A 23,734-nucleotide genomic window follows, 5' to 3' on the forward strand; every position below is an offset into this window, starting at 1 on the left:
ACTCTCTTCCGGGGATTCTTAGCACCCCCTGCCCCGCCGTTACCTTGGCCGCTACCATAGCCCGGAATAGCGGGGCCGCCGCTTAATTATAAAATATATAATATAATTATAAAATCATTATTAAGTACTAATGAATAGAAATGATTTTGCATCGTACGTGTGATACATCGTGTAATATAAAACTCTAGACCCAAATAGTAATTTAATTAAACATCACATTACCAACGACTCGAGAACAAACGTCGGCCAAAGTAGTTCAAATATTGATAGTTCGGTACCCTTAATGCGTCAGTGACACAACACACTTTTCAAACAGTGATGACCTTTTGATTCAAGAACTAAGGTGAACCACGGAAATATTAGTTGAGGCGCACATTAACACCTCACATTTGGAAGTTGGTACACATTCTATTTTTGAACCAGCGTATTGTTACTTCTAAATTAGGTTGAAGCGTTAAGTTCCTAACTGTACGTCTGACGTTATTAAATGTGTCACATTTCTAGTAATATTGACAATACAAATAGAGTAACGTTTTCATATCTAGGTCGTACAGTAGTGTTTTAGAATAATTAGATAACTTCACATGTACGAGTACCTTTCACACCTAAACTAAATAACAGTTATGTGGCCGAAAGCTTTATTATATACTCCTGCGGGTAAGCGCTTCTTCACATCACGACACGGATAGTATTAAATGAACGGTGTCAGTAATGTCAATATATTATACTGGTTTATAACTTAAGGATTATTACCTACTGAAATCGCAAGTCTTATTCTTTGTAAAATCAAACAAGAAAGCTAGAGGGCATACTGTTACTACTGTTTACAAAGTAAGGTAAATGCGTCATAATACTTCACCCAATGACGCGAAGTTAAATGACACGTGACAGACACCAGACACGTGACGTCATTAAAGAACGTGACATTAATCGATCCTGTATTACAACTATTTACTTTTCTTTTTCTCTTTATCTTTGGTATACCTTATGCTTCAAAAATGTTGATTTGTCTCTTGCATTTGGTTTTATTGTGGTGGTTGATTGAGACTAAAATCATATTTAACACAATTACAATGCTGATTTTAAAGTTTTTCTTTGTATTGTTATCTTTATGGATGTCGTCTTATCGTGACGTGACTTAATGTAGATCGAAAGTGCTGAACGGTCAATAACTTATCGCAAAACATTTTCACTCGCAGACATTGAAGTGGCGTGCGACGAGCATCGATGAACGTGACATCGATATATTGGCCCCGTTTGAATGATCGATATAACTCTTCATTTTTACTTTCATTCCTTTCTTCTATTCGATCTGATAATCAAGAAAAAGTGTGACCTCCTTTAAAGTTTAGATTGGAAAAGTAACCTGTAAGTAAAGGTTGGTGAAAATTGTAAGACAGTTCGATCGAATTTTGTATTAGTCGATTTTTTTTGTTCATGATTAGTTTTAATGACAACAAAAGCTTCATGCACCTATAAAACACTAGAATTACTCATAGGTTCATATAATATCCTTTTCATGATAAGTGGTAGTCATGACTACTGATCAGGCGTTTTCTTTTATGGACTCATTGTACTCATTCTCACTGTGCTGTTATGAACGTTGTACTTAATGCCGTGATTGTAACATATTGTAAATTACATGCTTTCTGATGTCTATCACGTGGATAAGCTGGGAAAACTTACAAGCGTAATGCTAATGCGATGATAGGCTTTAGCAAGAAATTACACGTTATTCCTATAGTAACACATTTCTATAGAAATATAGAATTTATTGAGCATTAAATCTCTTGGAAAGCTAGCAAGTTTCGAAATGCAACAATAATATATTTTATATTTATAACCTTGTCCTTTCGTGGAATACACTTGTGGAAAATTATAAGTTTATAAATTATTAAATACGATTATTGTAAATACTTAATGGTTAATATCGGAAAAATTATTGCAAATGATTGCACGTGAATAAAATGCGGTTTTATTATTCAAGTATAATATAAATTAAAATTGTTGCATTGCGGTTTATGCGGTATAGGATTATTGGAAATAATTGCAACGCTGTTTGTGTTTATAATAAGAAAATTGGGCCACTGATGAAAGATATACCTATATAAATACGGCATAGGTCGTTAATGATCATCGTCGTCGGTCGTTAATAGATGTAGGATCAAACATTATCTGACACAGATAATAAGACTTAATAAGAAAAATGGGATGCAGATAACGATGCTAATGACACACAACGAGAACGGTGCTTACGTAGCAATTATCGTATAATCTTTGTCAATTTAGGCTAGCGCACAATTTCTAAGTACAACGTAAATATACGATCTGTTCGAGAAACACTGAGAGCGATCAATTGATATCCATTAGGCCATTAGTGTCAAGTTCGTTTGTGATCGGACAAGTGGTGATGTGATACAATGTCGGTGACAATGTGGGACTTGGTGCCAGTGAGAAGTCGATGGATCGAGAGGCTGCGACACTGCGGGAAGACTTTGTTGCGTCGCCAACGGCGTTTACTGAGGCGTATTAAGAAGGTAATTTAAATTTAGTAGGCTTAGTTGTTAATATACCGTTATTGCTTTAGTTACTTTACCGGTTTTATTAAGTTGATCCTTTGCCATTCATGCTGGTCCTGTAGGAGCTCTTAATTGTTCCTATTATTAATAGACAATGATAAAGAGTATACATTATTGGTTTGATAAAGATCCTTCTATCCAATTCGTTGATGGATGGGCCTTATTTTTTATACTTTTTAATTTCTATTATTAATTAGTCTGGTTATTAGGTATTAATTTTGTGTGATTTCCTGTCTTTGTAACCAGTTAAATTGTTAAATATTTAATGTTATGCTAATACAATTGTTTATGACTTAGCTGCAATCGTTATAGCTCTAGGTGCATATTTCTATACATTCGTCAGTAGAAAATACCTGTCTGTGTGAAAAATAACTCTTATCTTTTAGTATTTCAAATTGTCGATAAATATTGTTGTTATTACTTTTCTATTATATCGATATCGTACTTACTGGAAAAAGGGGGTAAAATGTATATGGTTCCAAAAATGTTTAATGTTCTGCTTTAATATTTGTAGTGTAATCCTAAGTGTTAAAGTCGATAAGTGTCAACGAAATATATCCGTTGCATGAGGATCAAACAAACAAAATGATAATTGGAATAATAATAAAATGAAACAAAAATACAATTCAAAGATCATGCCTAAAAGGTGTCAATGTTCTTTTGATTGTCGTGTATAATTTGCCATACTATCTATATAAATAACTGCCCGCCATAATATATTTATTTTTGTTATTCAATATATGCTGTAATAAATTTAAAAGTTACGTTTTAAATTCTTATAAGTATGAATTAAAATGTGTTTTTGTCTCTGTGTTGCATAAAAAATAGGTGAATTATTTTTTCGAATTCGAATGCGACATTGACCCTGCGACGTTATTGTGAAATTGTAAATCAATTGGTTCGTTTGCCTTTGTTTGGTTATTGCCTCTTTTGCATATGGATATATTTTTATAAAGTAAATTGTCTGTCCATCGGTTTCCAAGACATAATGTATAATAGGATTTTCATTCATTTTAGATTGATACTAATGTTTAAATCGTAGAAACGTACATCGCCGTACGTAAGTACATTCCCTTTATTAGCGTTTACGTAAGATCAGTCGCAGATAAGTTATTACTACCAAAGACTAATTTGATTTTTTTAATTTTAAGTGACTCTACCATATGACGCTCTTCAAAGTATCAGTGTGATAATTTTTAAAGTAGCGCTTAACATTGCTGAAACAAAGCCTATGGGGGGTAACTGCGTCGTGTACAGTGCCAAGAAAGGCTTCACTTTTAAAGAAATATTTAATCAACGCAAGCGACGCCGCGTGCTCTACCAATTTAATTGTTATATATTGTTTTATATCGACACATTGATTGTGAAACAATTCGACGTTTGCTCCTGCTCCCGCATTGTGTGTTGAGCTATTTAATTCGACAACACACCGCGTCGCTGATTCATTATTGTAAAAGATTTTTGTGAAGAAATAACGAATTTTATTTCTAGTCGTTTCGCTTTTAATTTTTAATTTGAATTTGTTTATTGCTGTGTGTGGTGAGTGATGATATTTTTATTATATTTGGAGTAATTATTTTTTGTGTTTACTACTATTTACTCTTAGCTAAAGATCTCGCGACATTTGAATTATTTTTGTATTTTAATGACAATTATCGTATATATAAGCGTAAATTACGATAGTATAACGGGTACCCTTAAGAACAGGAATAGCATATGTATAAATAGAATAAAAATAGTATTGGAATAGGGCTCACAAACTTATTAGACATTTACAATTCACCTCAAACGTATTTTGGGGTCGCTTATCTTTTACACGGTGCCTAATTAATAGGATAACAGTATTTGCGAAAGTTGATTAAGGTCACGTGTAAATAAGTTCTAGACTATTTACAATTACAGTCGCCGTTAATTAACTTTCTAGCGAGTTTGTCTATCTACGTATTCGCAACGAATTCGCTGCGACGTTTCGACGTTGCGTTTGCGGAATTTTGCTCACCCACATATTCCTATTCCCCATCGACTCTGCACAAATTATACGATTCGGTTAGATACTCGTAATTCGTCATCAGACATCATCGTCGTATTTTCTCTTTTCATAGACATGAAGCTTAAGCTTAACACATTAAGATTTTTGAAGATATATTATGTTAACAATGGAAGTTTTAATTTCTGTTACAACTTTTGTCAATCGTATTTTAAGGTGATTACGTATGTCTGAGAGCATCGGTGGCCTAAAACTCCTCAGTCTGAGAGGAGACCCGTGCCCAACAGTGGGTCAGTTGGTGACATGGGCAACAGTGATTCCTTACCACAAGATGAACAGTATGCTTGTGTTCATTTAAATTTCCTATAAAAAATAGCGATATTCAAAATAACCGTATTATTTGTTTTTCAATTTGTGCGCTCGTCTCTGACGTCTGTAAATCGGGTCAATTGGTTCTTTCATTTAGATCTAATCTGTTTCTGAGAGTAAATTTCCAATGTAATTATTATTGCCTTCATTGCAATGTTCATGACGTCAATTATTTTAATAGTATTATTTAAATTCATAAGTTTAGTGGAGTATCATCTATCAAGGACTACGAAGTAACTTACTCTCTACATTATAGCACGATAGTAACTTACTCTCTACTTTATTGGTGTGTTACTTGTAGATTCTACAAGTACTGTACCATAAACAAAATTAAGTTTAACATACAATAAGGTAATTTAAAATCTTGATTTTTATTGCCTTTCGAACAAAAATCGCAGGTTAAACGACAGTCCAATTGTTTTCTTTTTTTTATTTTGTGCACACACACACACACACACACACACTCGGTGTATCGTAGAATGATTTGCGTTAACTTTTAGATTTATTATTCAGAGATCAAAATCACATTGGACTAGCTATTGTTGACTTGTTATTGAAGTCGATACAATATAAAATGATTTCGGCTAGTGACCGAAGTTACAGTTTTGACCGTAAATCATAAGTAATCACCCACTTAACAGTGGGATGATATATTTTTTCATTATTCTATAATGTTATCAATAATATTATATTATGATGAATAAATATCAAAAATCCGGGGGATATTTACCAACCGAGAATCTGCCCGGGCAAAGAGGGGATCCTCAAGACCTAAAAATCCATGCCCACCGCCTTATGTTAACATTGCCTTAGCGTATGAGAGCCCCGGAGGGTATGACGTTCCACTTGACGACGACCAAAAATCGCTCTTACAAGTAAGTGTTGTCTTTATTTTTCAAGTACCCCTATATAATCATAAAAGATAAAATCAGGGGTATGAATTCTTTTTTTGACTGTGTTAATTTTCAATAAAGTCCATAATAGTTTTAGATTCGGCTTGGTTTCGATTGAAAAACCAGTTTCGGTCAGTCACAAAATTTGGTCAATGTTAATACCTTCTGAAAAAGAGAGTATGTATTTATTTGTGGGTTTATAATACTGTTCGACCTTGGATATTTTTGCATTTGCGTAATTGGCTATACCTGTACTGCATTTTTATGATAATTATTCAGTTTCGATGTTTTGTATGTTAATAGTGACCTTTTTCTAGAAAATGTTTTGCTAATTACCAGGAATAATAAAATTTGACAATTATTCTTAACCATTATTCCTATACCATATTTTATACCATTTATTCCTATTGATCACCTGTCTTAGTAATGTGTTATGATGGCAAACGCAGTAAATAAAATTGCAGGAAAAAGTTTCTGCGTATCTTCTGAATTTTTAAACATCTCATATATACCCACTCTTCCACCGCAGAATTGCTTCACTAGAAATATGTTTGGTATTATTATGGTACCTACCCGGTCGAATCATAGTGATTCTAACATCTTTCAAAACCACTTTCCTTCTTTTGGCATTCTACGGTATCCACGGGTATAGGTGGTGCTATTTGGTGCGACCTTAGCACAATGTGTTTGTGTAGATACAAGATAATCACGTGTCATTGATAATGTGACAAGTTATTGTGTCTCCAACTACCATAAAATAACCACATACAAGTTCAAACTGTCGTGAGTGCAACGCATTAAGATTAAAACGTAATTTACGTTACGTACGACCTGTTTTCTGGCTATAATTCGCGACAAGCGTTCCGTGCGTGTGCACACCGCCTAATAGGGACGTAATATCTTTGAATAGATATTTCGATATTTAATAACGTTCATCGTACAACATTAGATCAGGTCAATTGTTTAAGTAGAAGAAATTAAAAAGAATTGTAAGATTTGACACTTATAAATTTATATGGAAAGTTGTAATTTAAACTTGAAAAGAACTTGAAAGTAAAACACCGTTGTATCAGTCGGCCAAAGTAAAAATCTTAGACATGTTTATTAAATAAATACATAGACGTGTAATCAATTTACAGAAGAATTGATTATATCAAAAAGATTCAAAAGATTGCAAAATTGTATACATTGATGATACTCGTATGATCATCACACATTGCTTATCCCCACTAGATACAAAGCGATGACTACATCAGTTATATAACGGCAGTTTGAATAAGTTTAAGATATTCACGCGACCCACCACTCTGAGTCACGTGTAATATATTCTTTTGGGGCATTGGGTATACGGAACAAGGTTAGCCTTCGTATGCGTTTCACTTACAATGTTTGCTTTTTATTTAGAAGTGGCTGTGAGAACATGCAGTTTGCGGCTTGTTTGATTGATCTTTTGTGATGATTACCATTCACGGATACTCGACGATTGGGTATCGACACAAATTAAACAGGAATCATACCTAACGATTACGACGAGTTGGGTTGCGTGGACGTTAGTTAATTTTCATTAATTAAAACTTCTATTACTAGTCAATGGTATATGCCTTACAACTTCAAACAAAGAATAGAATTAATACCGATCAAATACTTAAAGAGCATAGGACAACACTACACAAAGTTAATTATGGTATGCAGGTACTAAAATTAAAGATGTACATTTAACTGCATCCTCGTCTGGATAAGTGACTGATAACTGCAGTTTCATACGTATCACAAAATAAGATATGATTCTTGTTCATCAAAGGACTGATAATGATGTGGTTACCTACCTATTATACTTGAAGCAGTTTTACGTTATGATAGGAGCCGGCTGACTTCCGTAGGAGGTATATTCCTCAGGAGTGGCGTCGCATCTGTGATCTGCTTCTGTTAGAACTAGGTTTACTGTTCATATGCAGTTATCCTTAGTCTTCGGGCAGAAGTGACCTCTTCGCATCAGGTGGACTGCACAGTCGTTTGCTTCTTCATTCTACATTAAGTAGAACATGTTGCGTATATGTAGAAATTTCTTTATGAACATATTGTTAGAAATCGCATTATAGGTCCGCTACAAACCGATGTGGCAATAACGTTGCGCCATCGCCGGCGTTGCCAAACTCTACCGTTTTAACCTGTTGGGTTTTTACTTCTTGCCTAGCTGATAATGCCTTGTATTACAGTGAAACTATAGATATACGAGTATAAATACTAATGTTCCCTTATTTCAGATCAGACACGTTCATTTATTTTTCAATATCATGTATGCGGCATCTGTGCGGCAATTTATTATTGTTTGATAAGTGGGCAATAATAAGTGGATGCCGATGATCGACTTATTCTTGTCCACAGTACTTAGTTTTATTTAGGCCTTTCAGACATGTAAATTTATTCGTAACATATTAAATTGTGTAGTCGTTATGAATATAATGTCCGGAAATACAACATTTCCGTTAGAAAATGGGAAGTATATAGATATAATACTTTGTTTTGCATTGTTTTTCGGGTCATCCGAGTCAAAATTTAGTAAATTTACAAACAAAGAAAAATTGTGTCTATGAGAAAAACGGATTTGCTTACAATGGTTTTAAGCTTATCCCGTTGATTACTGTAACCTTTAAATTTAATGATGTTTCATTGTGAATTTCATAATATGTCATATTAAATTTTATAGTTGCGTATGCTTTTGGATGATTGACATGATGTATGATTTACAGTGATGACTCCTTGTTGGAACGATGGGGTAATATGATTTAGTTCGTGTAGTTAATGTTGCCGTTTTAATAAGTGGTCTATAGTGTCGAGCAGGCCGTCGTGTCTGTCTGTAGAATCCTATGTAGGTACACGTTTGCTTAATGTTTTAGTATATGAATGTACAATTAAGTTAATTTTAAAAGTAATCGGATTTTTTGTGTGTCTATCTTTCTATTACCATGACGTAATAATAACACCAATACTGGTTAAATAACATTTCGTCATTTATTAGCTTAGTCGGGTATCGAATCCGAAATTCTACGTAGTGACCGATATACTGACGTTGGGTCACGCGGGTCAAAAAATTTACTCAAATAAAGATATTGCTTGCCTGAGTTTTACGTACTGTTTTCAGTGTACTCGAAAAATAAAAACGCTTAAAATACACATAGCATTTCTTTTGTGCGTTCATTAAATATTCGTACAGCATAACAGATTTACAGACGCATATTTACGTAATCATACGTGCACTTATAAAGATGTGCAATTTCACGTACATGCGTTATGCAAGATGACCTCATTAGGTATACCATAATTTGAAGTCTGTGTAACCAAATCAAAAAGTTTGATTAGAAACGCAGTTCTTGCGTTTCGGTGAATGAAGTGGATACCGGCTGATTTAGACATAAGGGGATGAACTTAGTAAAGCCTGTGTGATCGACTTGTTCTATAACAATTGATGTTCAATTGTTCATGGGTGACAGTAACCACTTCATCATTATCGACTCATTACTGTTCCACTGCTGGGCACGGGTCTCCTCTCAGAATGAGAAGGATTAGGCCATAGTCCACCGCGCTGGCCAAGTGAGTATGGGTAGACTTCACATACCTTGAGATTTTTTTCCTATAAATCTTTCTATAAATATGCAGGTTTCCTCACGATGTCTTCCTTCATCTAAACGGTTATTATTAATTTTTAATAAGCACATATTTCTAGAAAAATCAGAGGTGCGCGTGCCTGAGATTTGAATCTCAAACCCCTCGATCGAGAGGCCGAGTTTCTTAACCAATAGGCTATAACTGCTCCACAGTAGTAACCACTTATCATCAGGTAACTACTAACTCGATTACTACTCCTGTGTTATTAAAAAATCTTCTAAGAGATTTGTGATGGTGATGGTATTGCAGGAAATCTTCAAAAAGTTCAGCACCTTTGTAACAAATGTATCTACGTTTAATTGAACCCACTATGAGGTTGTATTATAACAAGCACGAATATACTTATTAATAAAGAGCAAAATGTATATAGCCAAATAGCCTTCATCCAAAGATAGAATAAAAACTAGAGTAACTGCATAATAATTACTCAATATTATATCATAAATTTTGTAACATAATCCGTTCAAATCTGTCGAGTTCGTTTACCTCTCGCGTAACATTTGTAATCACCGAATGACGTAACTATTTCCGACCGAAAAATGTTTCGTTCTCGACTACGGAACCATTAATTAGTGTTGCATGTCAGTTTAAGTGATTAAAACCTCGCCAACAAGCGTTAATCTGCACGTCAGTCAAACAGATAGAGTAAACAAATTTACTGTGTTCACGGAATTGTCTGGTTGCGTACTGGTCTAATTGTTATATTCGTGTTAACCGCAAATACTGCAATTCTGAACACATGTTCCCAAGATTAATGGTCTCATTTATGTATTTTATGATTAGCAGTCAAACAAGATGATATTTTCCTTATAGAAATACTAAATCAAAAATTGTCACGTCTTGCTATGTGGTACAGGTGTATCCGATGACTTATTTCATTGTTTGCTTATGGATAATGTATTCTTTATAATTTATATGCGTAGTAAGCGTTAAATACATGGAAATTTACTTTAAACACAGACAAAATTGACAATGTTGTAAAAATTCTTGATAACGAAAATAACATACCAGAAAGAAAACTTCGGGGTCGCTACATACTCGGATCGGTTTCACTTGCATCAACCAAACTCATTTCAGTCATTTCGTATCTAGTTGCATCGGTGTACCAAAAACTTTATATATTTTTAAGTATACGAAAAAAATACATACAGCCAAACATAGAATCTCCTCCTTTTCGAAGTCGGCTAAACCATCAAGTATAGCAATCCTCTTAACTGATCACTAACCAGCACATTGATTGTCCCCAGGTGTACCTACACAGTTGGCGCTCAGCAGACGAGCTGAACATGTTGGTGGGTGCGAAGGTGAGCGGCGCCACGCCGCTGGTGATAGCGTGCAGGAACGGCCACTACGACGTCGCCGAGTACCTCATCGAGCGGTGCAAGGCAGACATCGAGCAGCCGGGCTCAGGTGAGATATACTTTGATATAACTTTAAATTAATAGATTACTTTTCCGTATACCTAATGGTAATAAGTATCAGGCGTTATTTTATGAAGGTCCAGCTTGTAATTTGTATAATGCTGTAATGAGAGTAAATTAGAATTCAGAAAATAAAAATTTAAGTAGTGACTGAACCGAAGTTTCGGTTTCGACAAAGTTTGGCTAAAAAGTAGATTTTGGCAGAAGTTTTGATTTCAGCTAGAAATCTCCTTTGAACTGAGCTCACACAAATAATATGAACATTTTCATAAACCTTGAAAAAGGTTCGATTTTGCTTTCAGAGGAAATTAGGACATAATCCACAGGTTCGTTTCCTAATTAAACCATAAAGATAATTGTAACATCTTTAAATCAATTTAAATTAAAATAAACAATTGCATCTTTTTTTTCTTGAAGTGAAACATGACAAATTCGTGTTAAAGATTTCGCATTTCGACACGTCTAAGGTCGGCATTGTTATCGATACCACATGTACTCCCGCGTCAGTCGTTTGGCACCACGCCATCTCACCTTACTACTGTCGACTGGTTCAATTGTTATCCCGTTACAACTTCCCCGTTGACACATAAATGATCGTTACAAGGTCAAACAGTGATAGCACAGCTGTGTTAATTGCATTTATGGCTTTCATGGACATCCAGTTTTAAATAAAAACTTGAATCGCTGGTTTTCAAGCTTGTCCGTTTTAGAATTTAATCATTACTTATTCGTTCGAAAATTATTTAATTTTTTAATCACTTACATCAACGGCTTCCGTTTATCTTTTGTATTAAGATGCTCTCACATATATGTGATGTCTGCCAACAATTAAGTTCTTGCCAGCCTGGAGATAGTGTATACAACTCCCACAGTCCTCACAGTGTATATTTAAATTTTCTAAAGATTATTGTCGAACAACAATAGTATTTCAATCACAAATTTTTCACTCAAAGTTACATCTGTTCATTGTACGACTCAATAAAGAGAGTACAGTTATTATATGTTGTATATAAAAAAGAGACATCCAGAAAGCAATGTACTAAGGAACGCAAATGGAAATAAAAGCCCAACAAAAACAAAGGTAAAATCTTCCCACAATAAAGGGATAAAGAAATACTAATTGTCTTAATATCCCTTTTGTTACTCCTCGCATATGTTGACCTTATATACTTGACATGATCTACCTAAAGTACTCGTACTTAATACTGCGTCATCGACTGGCCGATGTTGACAAAGGGACACAAAGACACCCTTTACCTTCTAAAAACAAAGGAGTTGAGTCCCGTTTGACCTAAAAACCCCGAGCCCTCCGCATTGGACACTCCAAGGTCCCTGACACCGATGTACTCTGAACACACACACAAAGAAAACAAGTGGCTTTGTGTTGCCTTTCGTTGCAACCAGAATTTATATGCATATGTATAACCTACACATAGGTACTACGCAAGGTTGTGTGCCATATAGACAATTAAAAACATAAAAATATTTAGTTCGATTCATATATTTTTTTTTATTACAATGCTACTATTATAGATATAAGAAGTTATAGCATTGAATTTAATTATTGTATGTTCTTTTATGTAACTGAAATATTAAACAACTTTCAACTCACATGCTGTTAAATCTTTATTACTGACCATGAATATCTGTATCTGTAACTAAGTCATCTCAGGAGACCTAAGTAAAATTGATAACAAATTGTTACTTCTGAGAAGACCAAATAACTTGAAATAAATCTATACTGATCTCGAGAAAGGAGATTAGGAGAACGTCAAATCAATTAAACTAAAGTTGCTATATTAATAAAATGCGATTAATAAATTTGCTCTCCGCTATGATTTTACCGCTGTAGAAACCATGATGATTCTTGTTCAAAATTAATATGTAAATGCAATAATGTAAATGTTGAAAAAGAAAACGATTAAAAAATATCATGAATATGATCGAATTTTGACTACTGGACGAACTTTAACATAAATAATTCAGTGACCTTTTAATTTTTGTTCGTCAACCGATATTCTGTTTTTTTGGTAGTTAATTAATAGGGTACTTGTATTACTTAAGAGGTGTTAGTCTTGTATACACTCAGCTTGTGAATGATGTGTGGAGATGAGGCTCGATTATTTATACTACTTTAAGAGCTTTCATGAAAGTGGAAACTTTAAGTTGCAACTTTGTAACGGTAATAACATATCATCTTATTAAAATATACGTGACGCTCGTAAACCATATGATTTATGTACTTTTAAGTATATTTACAGCTGCTGCCAGTCTCTCTTTTCTAGAATAAGAAAATCTTAATCCGAAGGTCAATCGTGTATCGAATTGGCAACATAATAGTGTGACAAATTACTGTCATATTCGAGGTTTTCTCATGAACTAATCATCAAATTTTCTATAATGATAATGTTCGATTTTCTACCACACCTAAACAAGGCAAAAATAGATAGTTATTCATTTAACGATAACATCATTGAGGTCCCGTTCCGATCCGATAGTAGTTTAAGAAAAAAAAAATGTAACTGACAATTTGTAAGTGCCACTGTAGGCCTACACAAAAATCATAGATTAATAAAGGTACTTCTCCGCCCTGAAATTGAATGAAGCCACAAACGGCTGATTTGTCAGTTCTTTTTTTGTATTCTTGACAAATAAAAAACATTTTTAGAGAAAATTTACGAATAAATAGCTAATACTGCGTATTTTACATAATAAATAAATAAGTATTTCGAATATTTTAGGGATATTTTAGCACGGAGACGTGGCAAAACTTTTCTAAGCAACTATTTCAATACTCAAAACTGGTTACATTTTCTTGTTAGGAGTTACTTACTCCTTCTTTATTAATCTTTGACAAAAATAAACATATTTCATTGCTCTTCATCCATCAGTGACATTCGACGGCGAGACGATAGAGGGCGCGCCGCCGCTGTGGTGCGCGGCGGCGGCCGGCCACCTGCCCCTGGTGAGGTTGCTGGTTCGCGCGGGCGCGAACGTCAACTCGACCACGCGGACGCACAGCACGCCCCTCAGGGCGGCATGCTTCGACGGACATCACGATATCGTCAAGTTCCTTGTTGAGAATGGCGCAGGTATGAACTGTATTCTTATTCCAGTTAGTTATATGTTTTAGGTAGTTTAAAGAACTAAAAAAATATGAAAAGTCACTATCTCTTATGGACATCCTTAATCAACCACTAATAGGATTGGAGTCATACCTGAGATCGGCTGCAAAAGTGTTGCTACTTGTATGGATTACGTTGGAAAACCTGGTATAAATATTTTATGTTTTAGCTACGCCTCTGTCTTTATAACACTTTACAGCAATGGCTGACACAGTTATTATGAATCTGAAATAGGTGTGGCATGGAGGTGGTCGCAATCACATAAGATCCTGCAACATTTTTATCTTAATCTGTGTTATCCATCTTTAAAATTTCATATTATTACCTTTATTCTAGCACGATGCTAGTAGACATTATGTCTAGTAAAATATTTAATAAATAAATCCCTTTATTTTATTTCCAGACATAGAAATAGCAAACAGACACGGCCACACGTGCCTCATGATCGCGTGCTACAAGGGCCACATCAGAATCGCGAAGTACTTGCTTTCACTAAACGCAGACGTGAACCGAAAGAGTGTTAAAGGGAACACAGCGTTGCACGATTGCGCCGAGAGCGGCTCTTTACACATACTCAAGATGTTGTTAGGCCACGGTGCGACAATGGACGTCGATTCCTATGGTGAGTTTTGGATACCTATTACATACCTATTTACTATGAGCCTTATCCGAAAGCTCAGAGTATCTCAGCGTGCAATGGAAAAAAACGTGAGTGTTAGTTAGTATTGCACTAAATCCGTAGACTAATTAAGCTTAACGACGTAGCTCTCAGATTTAGCAGGTTGGTCGTAGTACCTATAACGTTGCAGATGAAGGGTTCTCGAATGCGACTAAGATAAAAGAAGCTCAGGTCGCCCGTCAATCAGTTGGATCGATAATAACCTTAACAAGACGACGAGAAACTTGGAGACATAGGGCCGATAGCTCCAATTACAGACCTGTATGTCAGTAGAGTAGTTTACAAGATGAATGGGTGAAATGTCGGAAACAATTTAAATTAGTGACAGTCAAAGTGAAGTATGATCCTTGATTAAAATAGTTATTGGCTGCAGTTTTGCTGAACGATACCGACAAGTTCATAATTCGACACTGGCATGTACAAATTGTAAGAGGTCGCACCCTACTAAGAACTATGGTCCTTATATTATTATAATTATGTTTCACTAAAACGAAAAAAAAGTAAAATGAAAATATTATTTTCAGGTATGACCCCCCTCCTAGCCGCGTCAGTGACGGGCCACACACACATAGTAGAGCATTTAATCAACGCAGACTACGGTTTGGTGACGAGACAGCAGAGGATAGACGCACTGGAGCTGTTGGGAGCGACGTACGTCGACAAGAGACGGGATATGGTCGGTGCACTCGCCTTGTGGAAGAGAGCAATGGATGACAGGTATTTGCTGGAAAATTTATGTTCATTTCATCAGAAAATCTTTAATACGCGTAGGTGATATTTAGCGTAGTACGCGTAGATATAGCAATTTACTGTTCAACCTAGATTGAGTATCTAGGTTGAACAGTAAATTGCAGAGTTAAATTATTTCTTGCCAGTTAAACTTCGTACAGAAGGAAATGATTTATTTTCATAATGTACTAAGGACAAAAAAAGCATTATTTTATAGAATAGCAAAGACAAAACAAAATGGTTAATTCAATTTAAAAAGATTTTTTTTGTGAAATAATATGCTTCAAAATAATTGTTTCATGGAAAGTGGCCATCGCCGCCTATAGATTTTTGTAATCAACGTCCAATAAGATTGATAAGTTAGAAGTCATTAAATCCAAGCTTGGCAATAGATTCCATGCTATCCCTTATAATAGACCAAGGAGATGCGCGAACATTGCATATTCTACATTGAAAACCAATTTTCCGACAGATTTCCAGCAGACGGAAGTGAACCAATCCCTAAGCCAAAAGACATGCCGCGTATAGAAGCCTACGACTATGCGGTGGAGCCAAGCAACGCACAACAGCTGGAGGAGATTCTCGCCGACCCAGACGCTATGAGGATGCAAGCTCTCGTAATTAGAGAACGAATACTCGGTGAGATTGTTTTGGGGTTTTTATAACTTAGTAGGCAATTTACCTGTAACAGGTTAAATATAAATTCAAGCAGTTAAAAAATGCCTAGTAATTTGTATACTATATAAAATCTGTTAGACTTATTTTGATGTAACAGAGTGTTAGGGTTTTGTGTTAAAAGTATTTCGAGTTATTAAAGTACATATTGACAAAGTACTAAAATTTTCATTTTATGAAAATGAGAACCTAAATTAATATGTATAACCTATAAATGCTTAAAAAAAGGTTTGTAATTTTATAATGTAGGTACTTTTATTTTTATTGCGCGTGATACCCCTAAGAATATTTTGTCTGTGGCCATTTGTAAGTATCATATAGTCCGCGCCAAAGTGCTACTCTGCTCTGAAGTTGTTGCGACCAGGTGTAGTCGTACAATTTGCTTTGGCGACGCGATTCTTTTCTATATTCAGAGCGGACTAGCAGTTTTACGCGGACTATACATTTGTATGTTATACCAACGATATCCGTGTGTGTTAAGGTCCCGCGCACCCGGACACGTCGTACTACGTGCGTTACCGCGGCGCGGTGTACGCGGACGCGGGGCGGTACGCGCGCTGCCGGCAGCTGTGGCACCACGCGCTCGACATGCAGCGCGCGGTGCTGCCGCCGCTGTCGCCGCTCACGCAGTCCAGTCTGTACAGCTTCGCGGAGCTATTCTCCTACATGCTGGCTGAGAGGGCGCGCCCGCCGCTCAGAGGTGATACAACTAGCACACTGCATACTTACAGCTTACAGCGTATCCGGCTTTTGTTTTTTGATTACTTTTCAAACTAAATTTTGATTACTTTTCGGTCCACCTCATAGGTTAGCTGCTGTTGATGATATAAAAAAAAAATTTTCGAAATTTGAGTGAATTATACCAGATTTTATATTATTTAACAATTTTTTTTGTTCGCGCATAAAATATGATATATATTCTTTATAAAGTACTCGCCTTAATTTTATTGTTCAGATATTAAACCAAAATGTATTTGCAGGTGAATAAAACGAAATATATCTAATATTTCAGGTCGCATCGTACCACCAGTGACATTCGAAGATATTGACCCAGTGTTCAGGAAAGCGTTGTCCGAAATCGACAGGGGGATGGAACTTTTGGATTCGAAACTGACCATCGATAGGGAACAAACATTGACAACACTACAGAGGGTGTTGGTGATATCACTCCACCTCGCAGCATTGATGGCCAGGCTACTGGAGGAGCCGGAGTGTACTGACGAGGTCTCGAGGAAGATTCATAAGGCTGTGTACTCACTCATCAAGTTAGATATTAAGGTAGGATAACCCAAAATTGATATAATTATTAACTTAAAATTATTATAAAGTTCATCTGCAAGAATTTGGCATTTTTTTAACATTAAAAAAATGCATGTGGTGAAGGAAATAGCACTATTAAGAAAAGATTATCTTATCATAACTACTATTTTGTTTCTGTGTATAGTACATTTTATTTTATTCCCGCGCTGTTTGCGTCCCGCTAATATCCATAATTTGCTGTTTCATCCACTCGTTTCTATATTCAGAGCGGACTTGAAGTTTGGCGCAGACTCTACTAAACCTCTGCTACCGGTCCGTCTGTCATATATCTCTATTTGAACTGACATAGATGGACACTTGCAATTTTTTATTATTATTCAACTCACACTATTTTCACCTATTTCTGCCTAATAACAGCAGTGTTAGGCGCTGCTGTGTTCCATTTTGAAGGGTGTGGTAAGGGAGACATACTTTTCCGAGGCGTTCCAGCTTAGTCCTCAGGGGTAGCGGCGCATCTGTGGCCGACCTCAGGTAGGAATATCTAATTCTATGTGGGGTTGATTACAGATGTCCGTGGGCGGCAGTAGCCACTTACCATCAGGTGGATCGCATGCTCGTCTGCTACTCCGATATTATAAAAAAAAATACTCAAAATACGATAAGATGTTGTATTGCAGGTCCGTCAGGGTCGGCGCGCGTTGCACGTGTCGTGCTCGGTACAATATAAATAAATAAATAATAATTATCAATTCGCAGGTCCGTCAGGGTCGGTCCGCGCTGCACGTGGCGTGCTCGGCGGAGGGCGCGCGCGGGCGCGGCGCGGGCGGCGGCGCCTGGCTGCCCGCGCCCGGCGACGCGCAGCCCTGCTGCCCCGCGCTCGTCGCGCTCATGCTGCGCCTCGGCGCGCCGCCCGACGCGCGCGACGCGGACGGCAACACGCCGCTGCACCTCGTCTGCAAGGTGATAACAGATGGCGTTGGCTCCGCTGCGCGCGGCCGATGTGTGCGACCTGGATAACAGATGGCGTTGGTTCCGCTGCGCGCGGCCGATGTGTGCGCCCTGGATAACAGATGGCGTTGGTTCCGCTGCGCGCGGCTGATGTGTGCGCCGTGAACTAATAACACATTGTGTTGGCTTCACTTCGCGCGGTCTTTGTTGGTATACGGCGAAGGCAAACGCGGTCGGAACCGCGTACAAATGCGTACCCTCAATTAGAGATGGGCAGAGGGTTTAAACCCATCGGGACAAAACCGGGTTTTGTTGGGAAGAAATAGGGTTTAAACCCGAAAATGAGTTTTTATTCGGGTATTTACTATTTTCACGCATATCTATCCTTTTTTAAGCGCAATCATTACTTTGATGATGATACTGTACTAAATATGGACTGTAAAAAGACATTTACAGCGCCAAAATGCCATTTTATCACGCCATTATAGATACAGACTTAAGTAAGAAGCCAATTAACGTATGCTTTTGATGCAAATTTCAAACAATGTCCACGTCCCGTTGTTATTCTAGAATATAATATCCTGTGACCAACAACAAATACTAATAATAAAAAAACATCAAAATAAATGGGAGACGCTATACAAGGACCCGCTTTTTTCAGCATATTTCGCTTTATCTATTGAACCGTAATACGTAGACAGTTCAAATTTTCACAAGACATTTACTTCTATGGTTGCTATGAAAAAATATATGACAATTGGGTGGTACGGAACTCTCCTTGTGTGAGTTCGACTTGTATCAGGAAACGTGTATGTTACGTGATAAACAGTAGTATACGTCGTCCTCTGACTACAGTATACAAAATATTTATTATAGGGTGAAATTTTGAAGTGAGCCTTCAAGATCAAATCCTAAACTATAAGGATCAGCTAAAAAAGCTGAACAGAGTTACGAGGCCGATATTGTGTTTTCACTAAACTAAACTAAACTGGATTAGTTTTTCAAAATATCACTTTTCCTTTAGTTTGTCATACTACACACTACTTTCTAGAATTTGACCCTTGTAAGCGACACTATGCGATGATGGAATAATACAGGATGTGATTTTTTTTAAATGAACTCGTTCGATTCCCCGATTTTCGAAAAAATCTAATGATGCAGTTTTAGTTTTTATCACAATTTAGCTCGTAACTCCTTTCAATTTTTTTCAAACTCCTATCAATGAAAGAAATGACACTTAGGTATTTTAGACAAATATAACGACACCTTAACTGTCGAAATTTATCTAACCAGATCCGAATGTATTAAATAGATTTACAAACATACAAAATATGCGCAAAAAACATAACCGTTCCGAGGCAGTCGGGTAAAAAAGTAGGTAAAACCTCAAAAATAACATTAAAAAATGTAAAAACGATGAAAATACCGTAGAAACTTCTAGTACATCTATTCAATAAATATTTGAACTATTTTAAAAACTGTCTACAGATTTTATGAAATCATTTTTAAATACCCGAATAAATACCCTGTGGGAGGGTATAAACAATCGGGTTTAAACCCAGTACTGGGTTTAAACCGGGTGTTTTGCCCATCTCTACCCTCAATAGAGTCCGTGTCTGCTAGTCCACTCTTAAAGTTATTGCGTACAAACACCTGTACGCAACCTGTGCTGTCTAACTACACAGTCAGACAGCCAGTGCGGTTCAACACAGCTACAAACATATACTCCGTAGCAGCAACAGTAAGGACATACTAACGCAGCTATATACCCGTGGGCGAGAGCGGGCAACGGAGGGTGCCGGGGAGGTCTTTCGCTGTCTTCGTCCCGCTAATATCTACAATTTCATGTTACGACGCGACTCGTTTCTATATTTGGAGCGGACCAGCAGTTAGGCGCGGAATTTAAGTGGCTACTGCCGCCCATGGACAGCTGTAATCAACCCCAGATAGGATTAGATACTCCTATCTGAGGTCAGCCACAGATGCACTGCTACCCCTGAGGACTAAGCTGGAACACTACAGAAAAGTATGTCTCCCTTATAACATCCTTTAAATCAGATCACAGCAGCGCTAAACTATGCTATTATGAGGCACAAATAAATGTGGCGGTGGTGCCGCTGGAGTCGAACCACAAAGGGGTACTCTTTAGTACATGTCTATAAACGACGGTATCCAACTGACGCATAACAAGCGTGCAGTCGACCTGATGCTAACTCATGGTAATGGTCATTCAGCTTCCTTGTTTGATGTTTATATGAAGGAAATAGATTTGACGTTTATTTATATTAATTGTATTCAATTCCGTCATTATTCATTTATTTATTTATATGTTATTTACAGCTAAACCCGTGCCCAGCGGAAGTTGTCCGCGAGTTGCTGTCCCACGGCGCTCACATCGACACAGTCAACTACGAAGGCGAGACGCCCGAAGAAATCCTCAAAGCGTCACAACAGAGTCTATCCACAATCGTGAACCCGCTTAAGTTCACAACACTCAAGTGTTTAGCGGCCCGCACAGTGAAGAACTACAGGCTGCCGTACAGACATGTCGTACCGCACTGCCTACACTCTACTATCATTACGCATTAGAACAGTAGAGTACTAAGTACCTCAGTGAGTACTATCGAATGGTTAGTAATGTCAAGTCACGTCTGTTAGCCGTACCCAATTGAGACATTCATACTTATCGGAATGTAATAATTGCAAGTTTCAGTCTGATTATGTCAGCTGTGACAATTATTATATTGTCTATGTACTGTTAGTAATGTCAAGTCGTCTGTTGGTCGGACTAAGCTGCGAGTTGACTCATTGGCATTGCAAGTGATGTTTCGAGATTTCAAATCAGCTGTGACTGAGTCTATTGTCTATGTATCATATGTCAGATTAAAAGGAATGAATTCAAGGCAATGTCATAAATTAAAAATAAATCAAACACATTGACTGAAATGGTAAATTGAATAAGATTTTGCCTTGCTATCTGTATTGCTTATGAGTGTTACTAAGACCTTAGGTAAATTTGCATTAATCTTGTGGACATCGTTAATACTTAAATAGACTTGGCTTATACTAAGTAATAAAGCAAAACGTATTTAGCTACTTATGTAAATATAGTCTGAACATGAATATCACACAATTTGACATTATATTAATTATATTGAAAATCAATTTGGATGAAAAAGATGTTAATATGTATAGAATCCTAAGATTTATGATTCAGCTGTTGCTATTAAAGTCTATTATACGTTACTCATACCCATTCGATAGTTCGACATTAGCGCCGGTTAGTGAGTGTTCGCTTGTAAGTACGGTCAACAATGGTATCTTGATTGTGACGTCACAATGCTCTAGGGTTGATATTGGTTCCTTGTGCTCGGAATGATCTCTGTAGTGTTAAAATGCGTATCAAACTGCGTTTCTTATTCGTGAATTCTATAAATAACAAATATAAAGTGGCTTTTAATTAAATTTGAAAAAAATTGCTTTTATAATTAATGTTGTTTGTCACACAATTTTCTCGTTGTGAACGAGAAAACATCACAAAACGAGCGAAAGGTGTATACAAATGCTGATTTTTTGTATTAAAATCTTTATGATCCCCTGTGTTATTATACTTACACATAAACTTTCAGTAAACGTAGACTGTACTAAGGGTTCGTACACAAAACTGCGATGCGACGTCGCATCGCAAAAATCTGCGAGCTCCCTCGACACATCGCAAGAACTTGCGAATTGATTCGCATCGCACAGTGGTTGTTGTTGTTGGTCACCCTGAGAGACGCTACGCCGCACGATATCGCATCGCAGCAATTCGCATCGCAATTTTCTGCGTTGCGAATTCGCATCGCGTCGCATCGCAGTTTTGTGTTCGAGCCCTAAGGTCGCTAAAGAATAAACATTTGATTGTACAATGACTTCAATTATGAATTTAGTGACCCTGTTCTATAGACACTCAACTTTAGATTTGTGATTTTAATTATATTTAATTTTGTATGTGCAGCATTATTGATTTCTAAATACATTTGTGATTGAAGAAAAGTGAATTTGAGTATTTAATTATTTCAAAAGTTAATGCCATTTAAGAAACGCAATTTGATATCAACCCTTGTTTGCAATCGCACTTTTTTGAAATTTTCAATTTACAGTTTGACGTTTGATACGTCATTTTGACAATTGATAGTGTAGGCCGCTGTCATTTTTATGCAATCATGAAAAGAAATCGATACAGTTTAATAAACAAATTGAGGCTATTTATTACACGCTTTATTTTAAAAGCAATAAACATGTTTTTTTAATTCAATTATAATTTTTGTCAATAACCACGATTAGACTTCACATTTTGACTTATTGTTTTAAGACTTCGGAAGTTGCGTAGGTAGCTAATTTTTAACGTAAGGTTTTCCTTATTGGTTCGTTTTGTATGCCTTTATCGATGTGAATTTCTAAGTTTTATATTTTCAGACTAATATAATGAAAATCAGATGTAAATTTGTAATTTTCTACAACATTCAAATATGCTACTATTGCTATAACCATCTGTAGTGTCATATACCAACTTGTCATCAAATATTTGTTAAAAGTTGTATAATGTGTAATGATGAAATAAATAATTATAAATTCTATCATGTGTAATATGATGGTAAAAAAATATTTATGAGGAATAATCAAACTTGGATCTTGGTATAGTGGTTTTGAAAAAATAATAACAGAATAATTCAAGAATAAATGTCGTGATTTAAAAATCAATCTCAAATTGTTTGATTACAAAAAAATAGAGAGTAATCAAAAATATATTATTTTTTATGATAAAATTGTAAGTTTGGATATTAGCGATTTGTTGTAAAGTATTAAATGTGCGTAGGTTACAAGAAAATACTATATACGTTCAAAGGTAGGGAAATACGACAAATTAGAAATGTTTAATGCATGTGATATCGCTTTCAATATTACGAATTAAATGTAGTAACTTTTGTCGATGGATAAGAGCTCAAGTTTATTACATTTTTGTAGAAGTAGCATTGATTTAAAAATATCATATTTACGCACGTGATAAAAATACCGACATATTTACTTTCACTTTGCGATCTTCTTGCGACCGCCTTATGATAGGTAGTATGGTCTGAAGAAAAATAGATTAATTTTCAATCCAGAAATTTTATGTCAATCTAGCAGTTAACCTAATCTTGCCATATATTTATGATAGTACTTTCAGAATAGAAATACCATTTTAAATTATCTAAATACATACCTTTGTATAGGCCGCGCCAAACTGCTAGTCCGCTTTGAAATTGTTGCGAGCAGGTGTAGTCATACAATTTGATATGGCTACGCGATTCATTTCTATATTCAGAGCGGACTAGCTTAACGCGGACTATACCTAAAATTCGATTTATTTATTGTTTCAGG

The 23,734-nt window shown here is 36.2% G+C and overlaps 1 protein-coding gene across 5 annotated transcripts in view; it reads left to right on the forward strand.

The window, feature by feature from the left end:
- LOC140748889 (protein fem-1 homolog CG6966) overlaps positions 1-21,976 on the forward strand; it is a 103,097-nt gene extending 81,121 nt beyond the window's left edge. For 4 of the 5 annotated variants that reach the window (XM_073081790.1, XM_073081791.1, XM_073081792.1 and 1 more), the window contains exons 2-11: positions 2,290-2,537; positions 10,742-10,904; positions 13,807-14,007; positions 14,444-14,662; positions 15,244-15,436; positions 15,921-16,087; positions 16,605-16,823; positions 17,136-17,401; positions 18,140-18,343; positions 20,672-21,976. In XM_073081790.1, coding sequence (XP_072937891.1) covers positions 2,421-2,537; positions 10,742-10,904; positions 13,807-14,007; positions 14,444-14,662; positions 15,244-15,436; positions 15,921-16,087; positions 16,605-16,823; positions 17,136-17,401; positions 18,140-18,343; positions 20,672-20,920 — 1,998 coding nt within the window. In that variant the 5' untranslated portion in view covers positions 2,290-2,420 and the 3' untranslated portion in view covers positions 20,921-21,976. The remainder of the gene's footprint in view (positions 1-2,289; positions 2,538-10,741; positions 10,905-13,806; positions 14,008-14,443; positions 14,663-15,243; positions 15,437-15,920; positions 16,088-16,604; positions 16,824-17,135; positions 17,402-18,139; positions 18,344-20,671) is intronic. The other variant, XM_073081796.1, reaches the window with a different exon arrangement.
- The last annotated feature ends 1,758 nt before the right edge of the window (positions 21,977-23,734 follow it).

This window comes from Epargyreus clarus, unplaced genomic scaffold (genome assembly GCF_041222505.1).
Source record: "Epargyreus clarus isolate Ecla_fem2 unplaced genomic scaffold, WU_Ecla_fem_2.2 ptg000017l, whole genome shotgun sequence".
Taxonomy (NCBI): domain Eukaryota; kingdom Metazoa; phylum Arthropoda; class Insecta; order Lepidoptera; family Hesperiidae; genus Epargyreus; species Epargyreus clarus.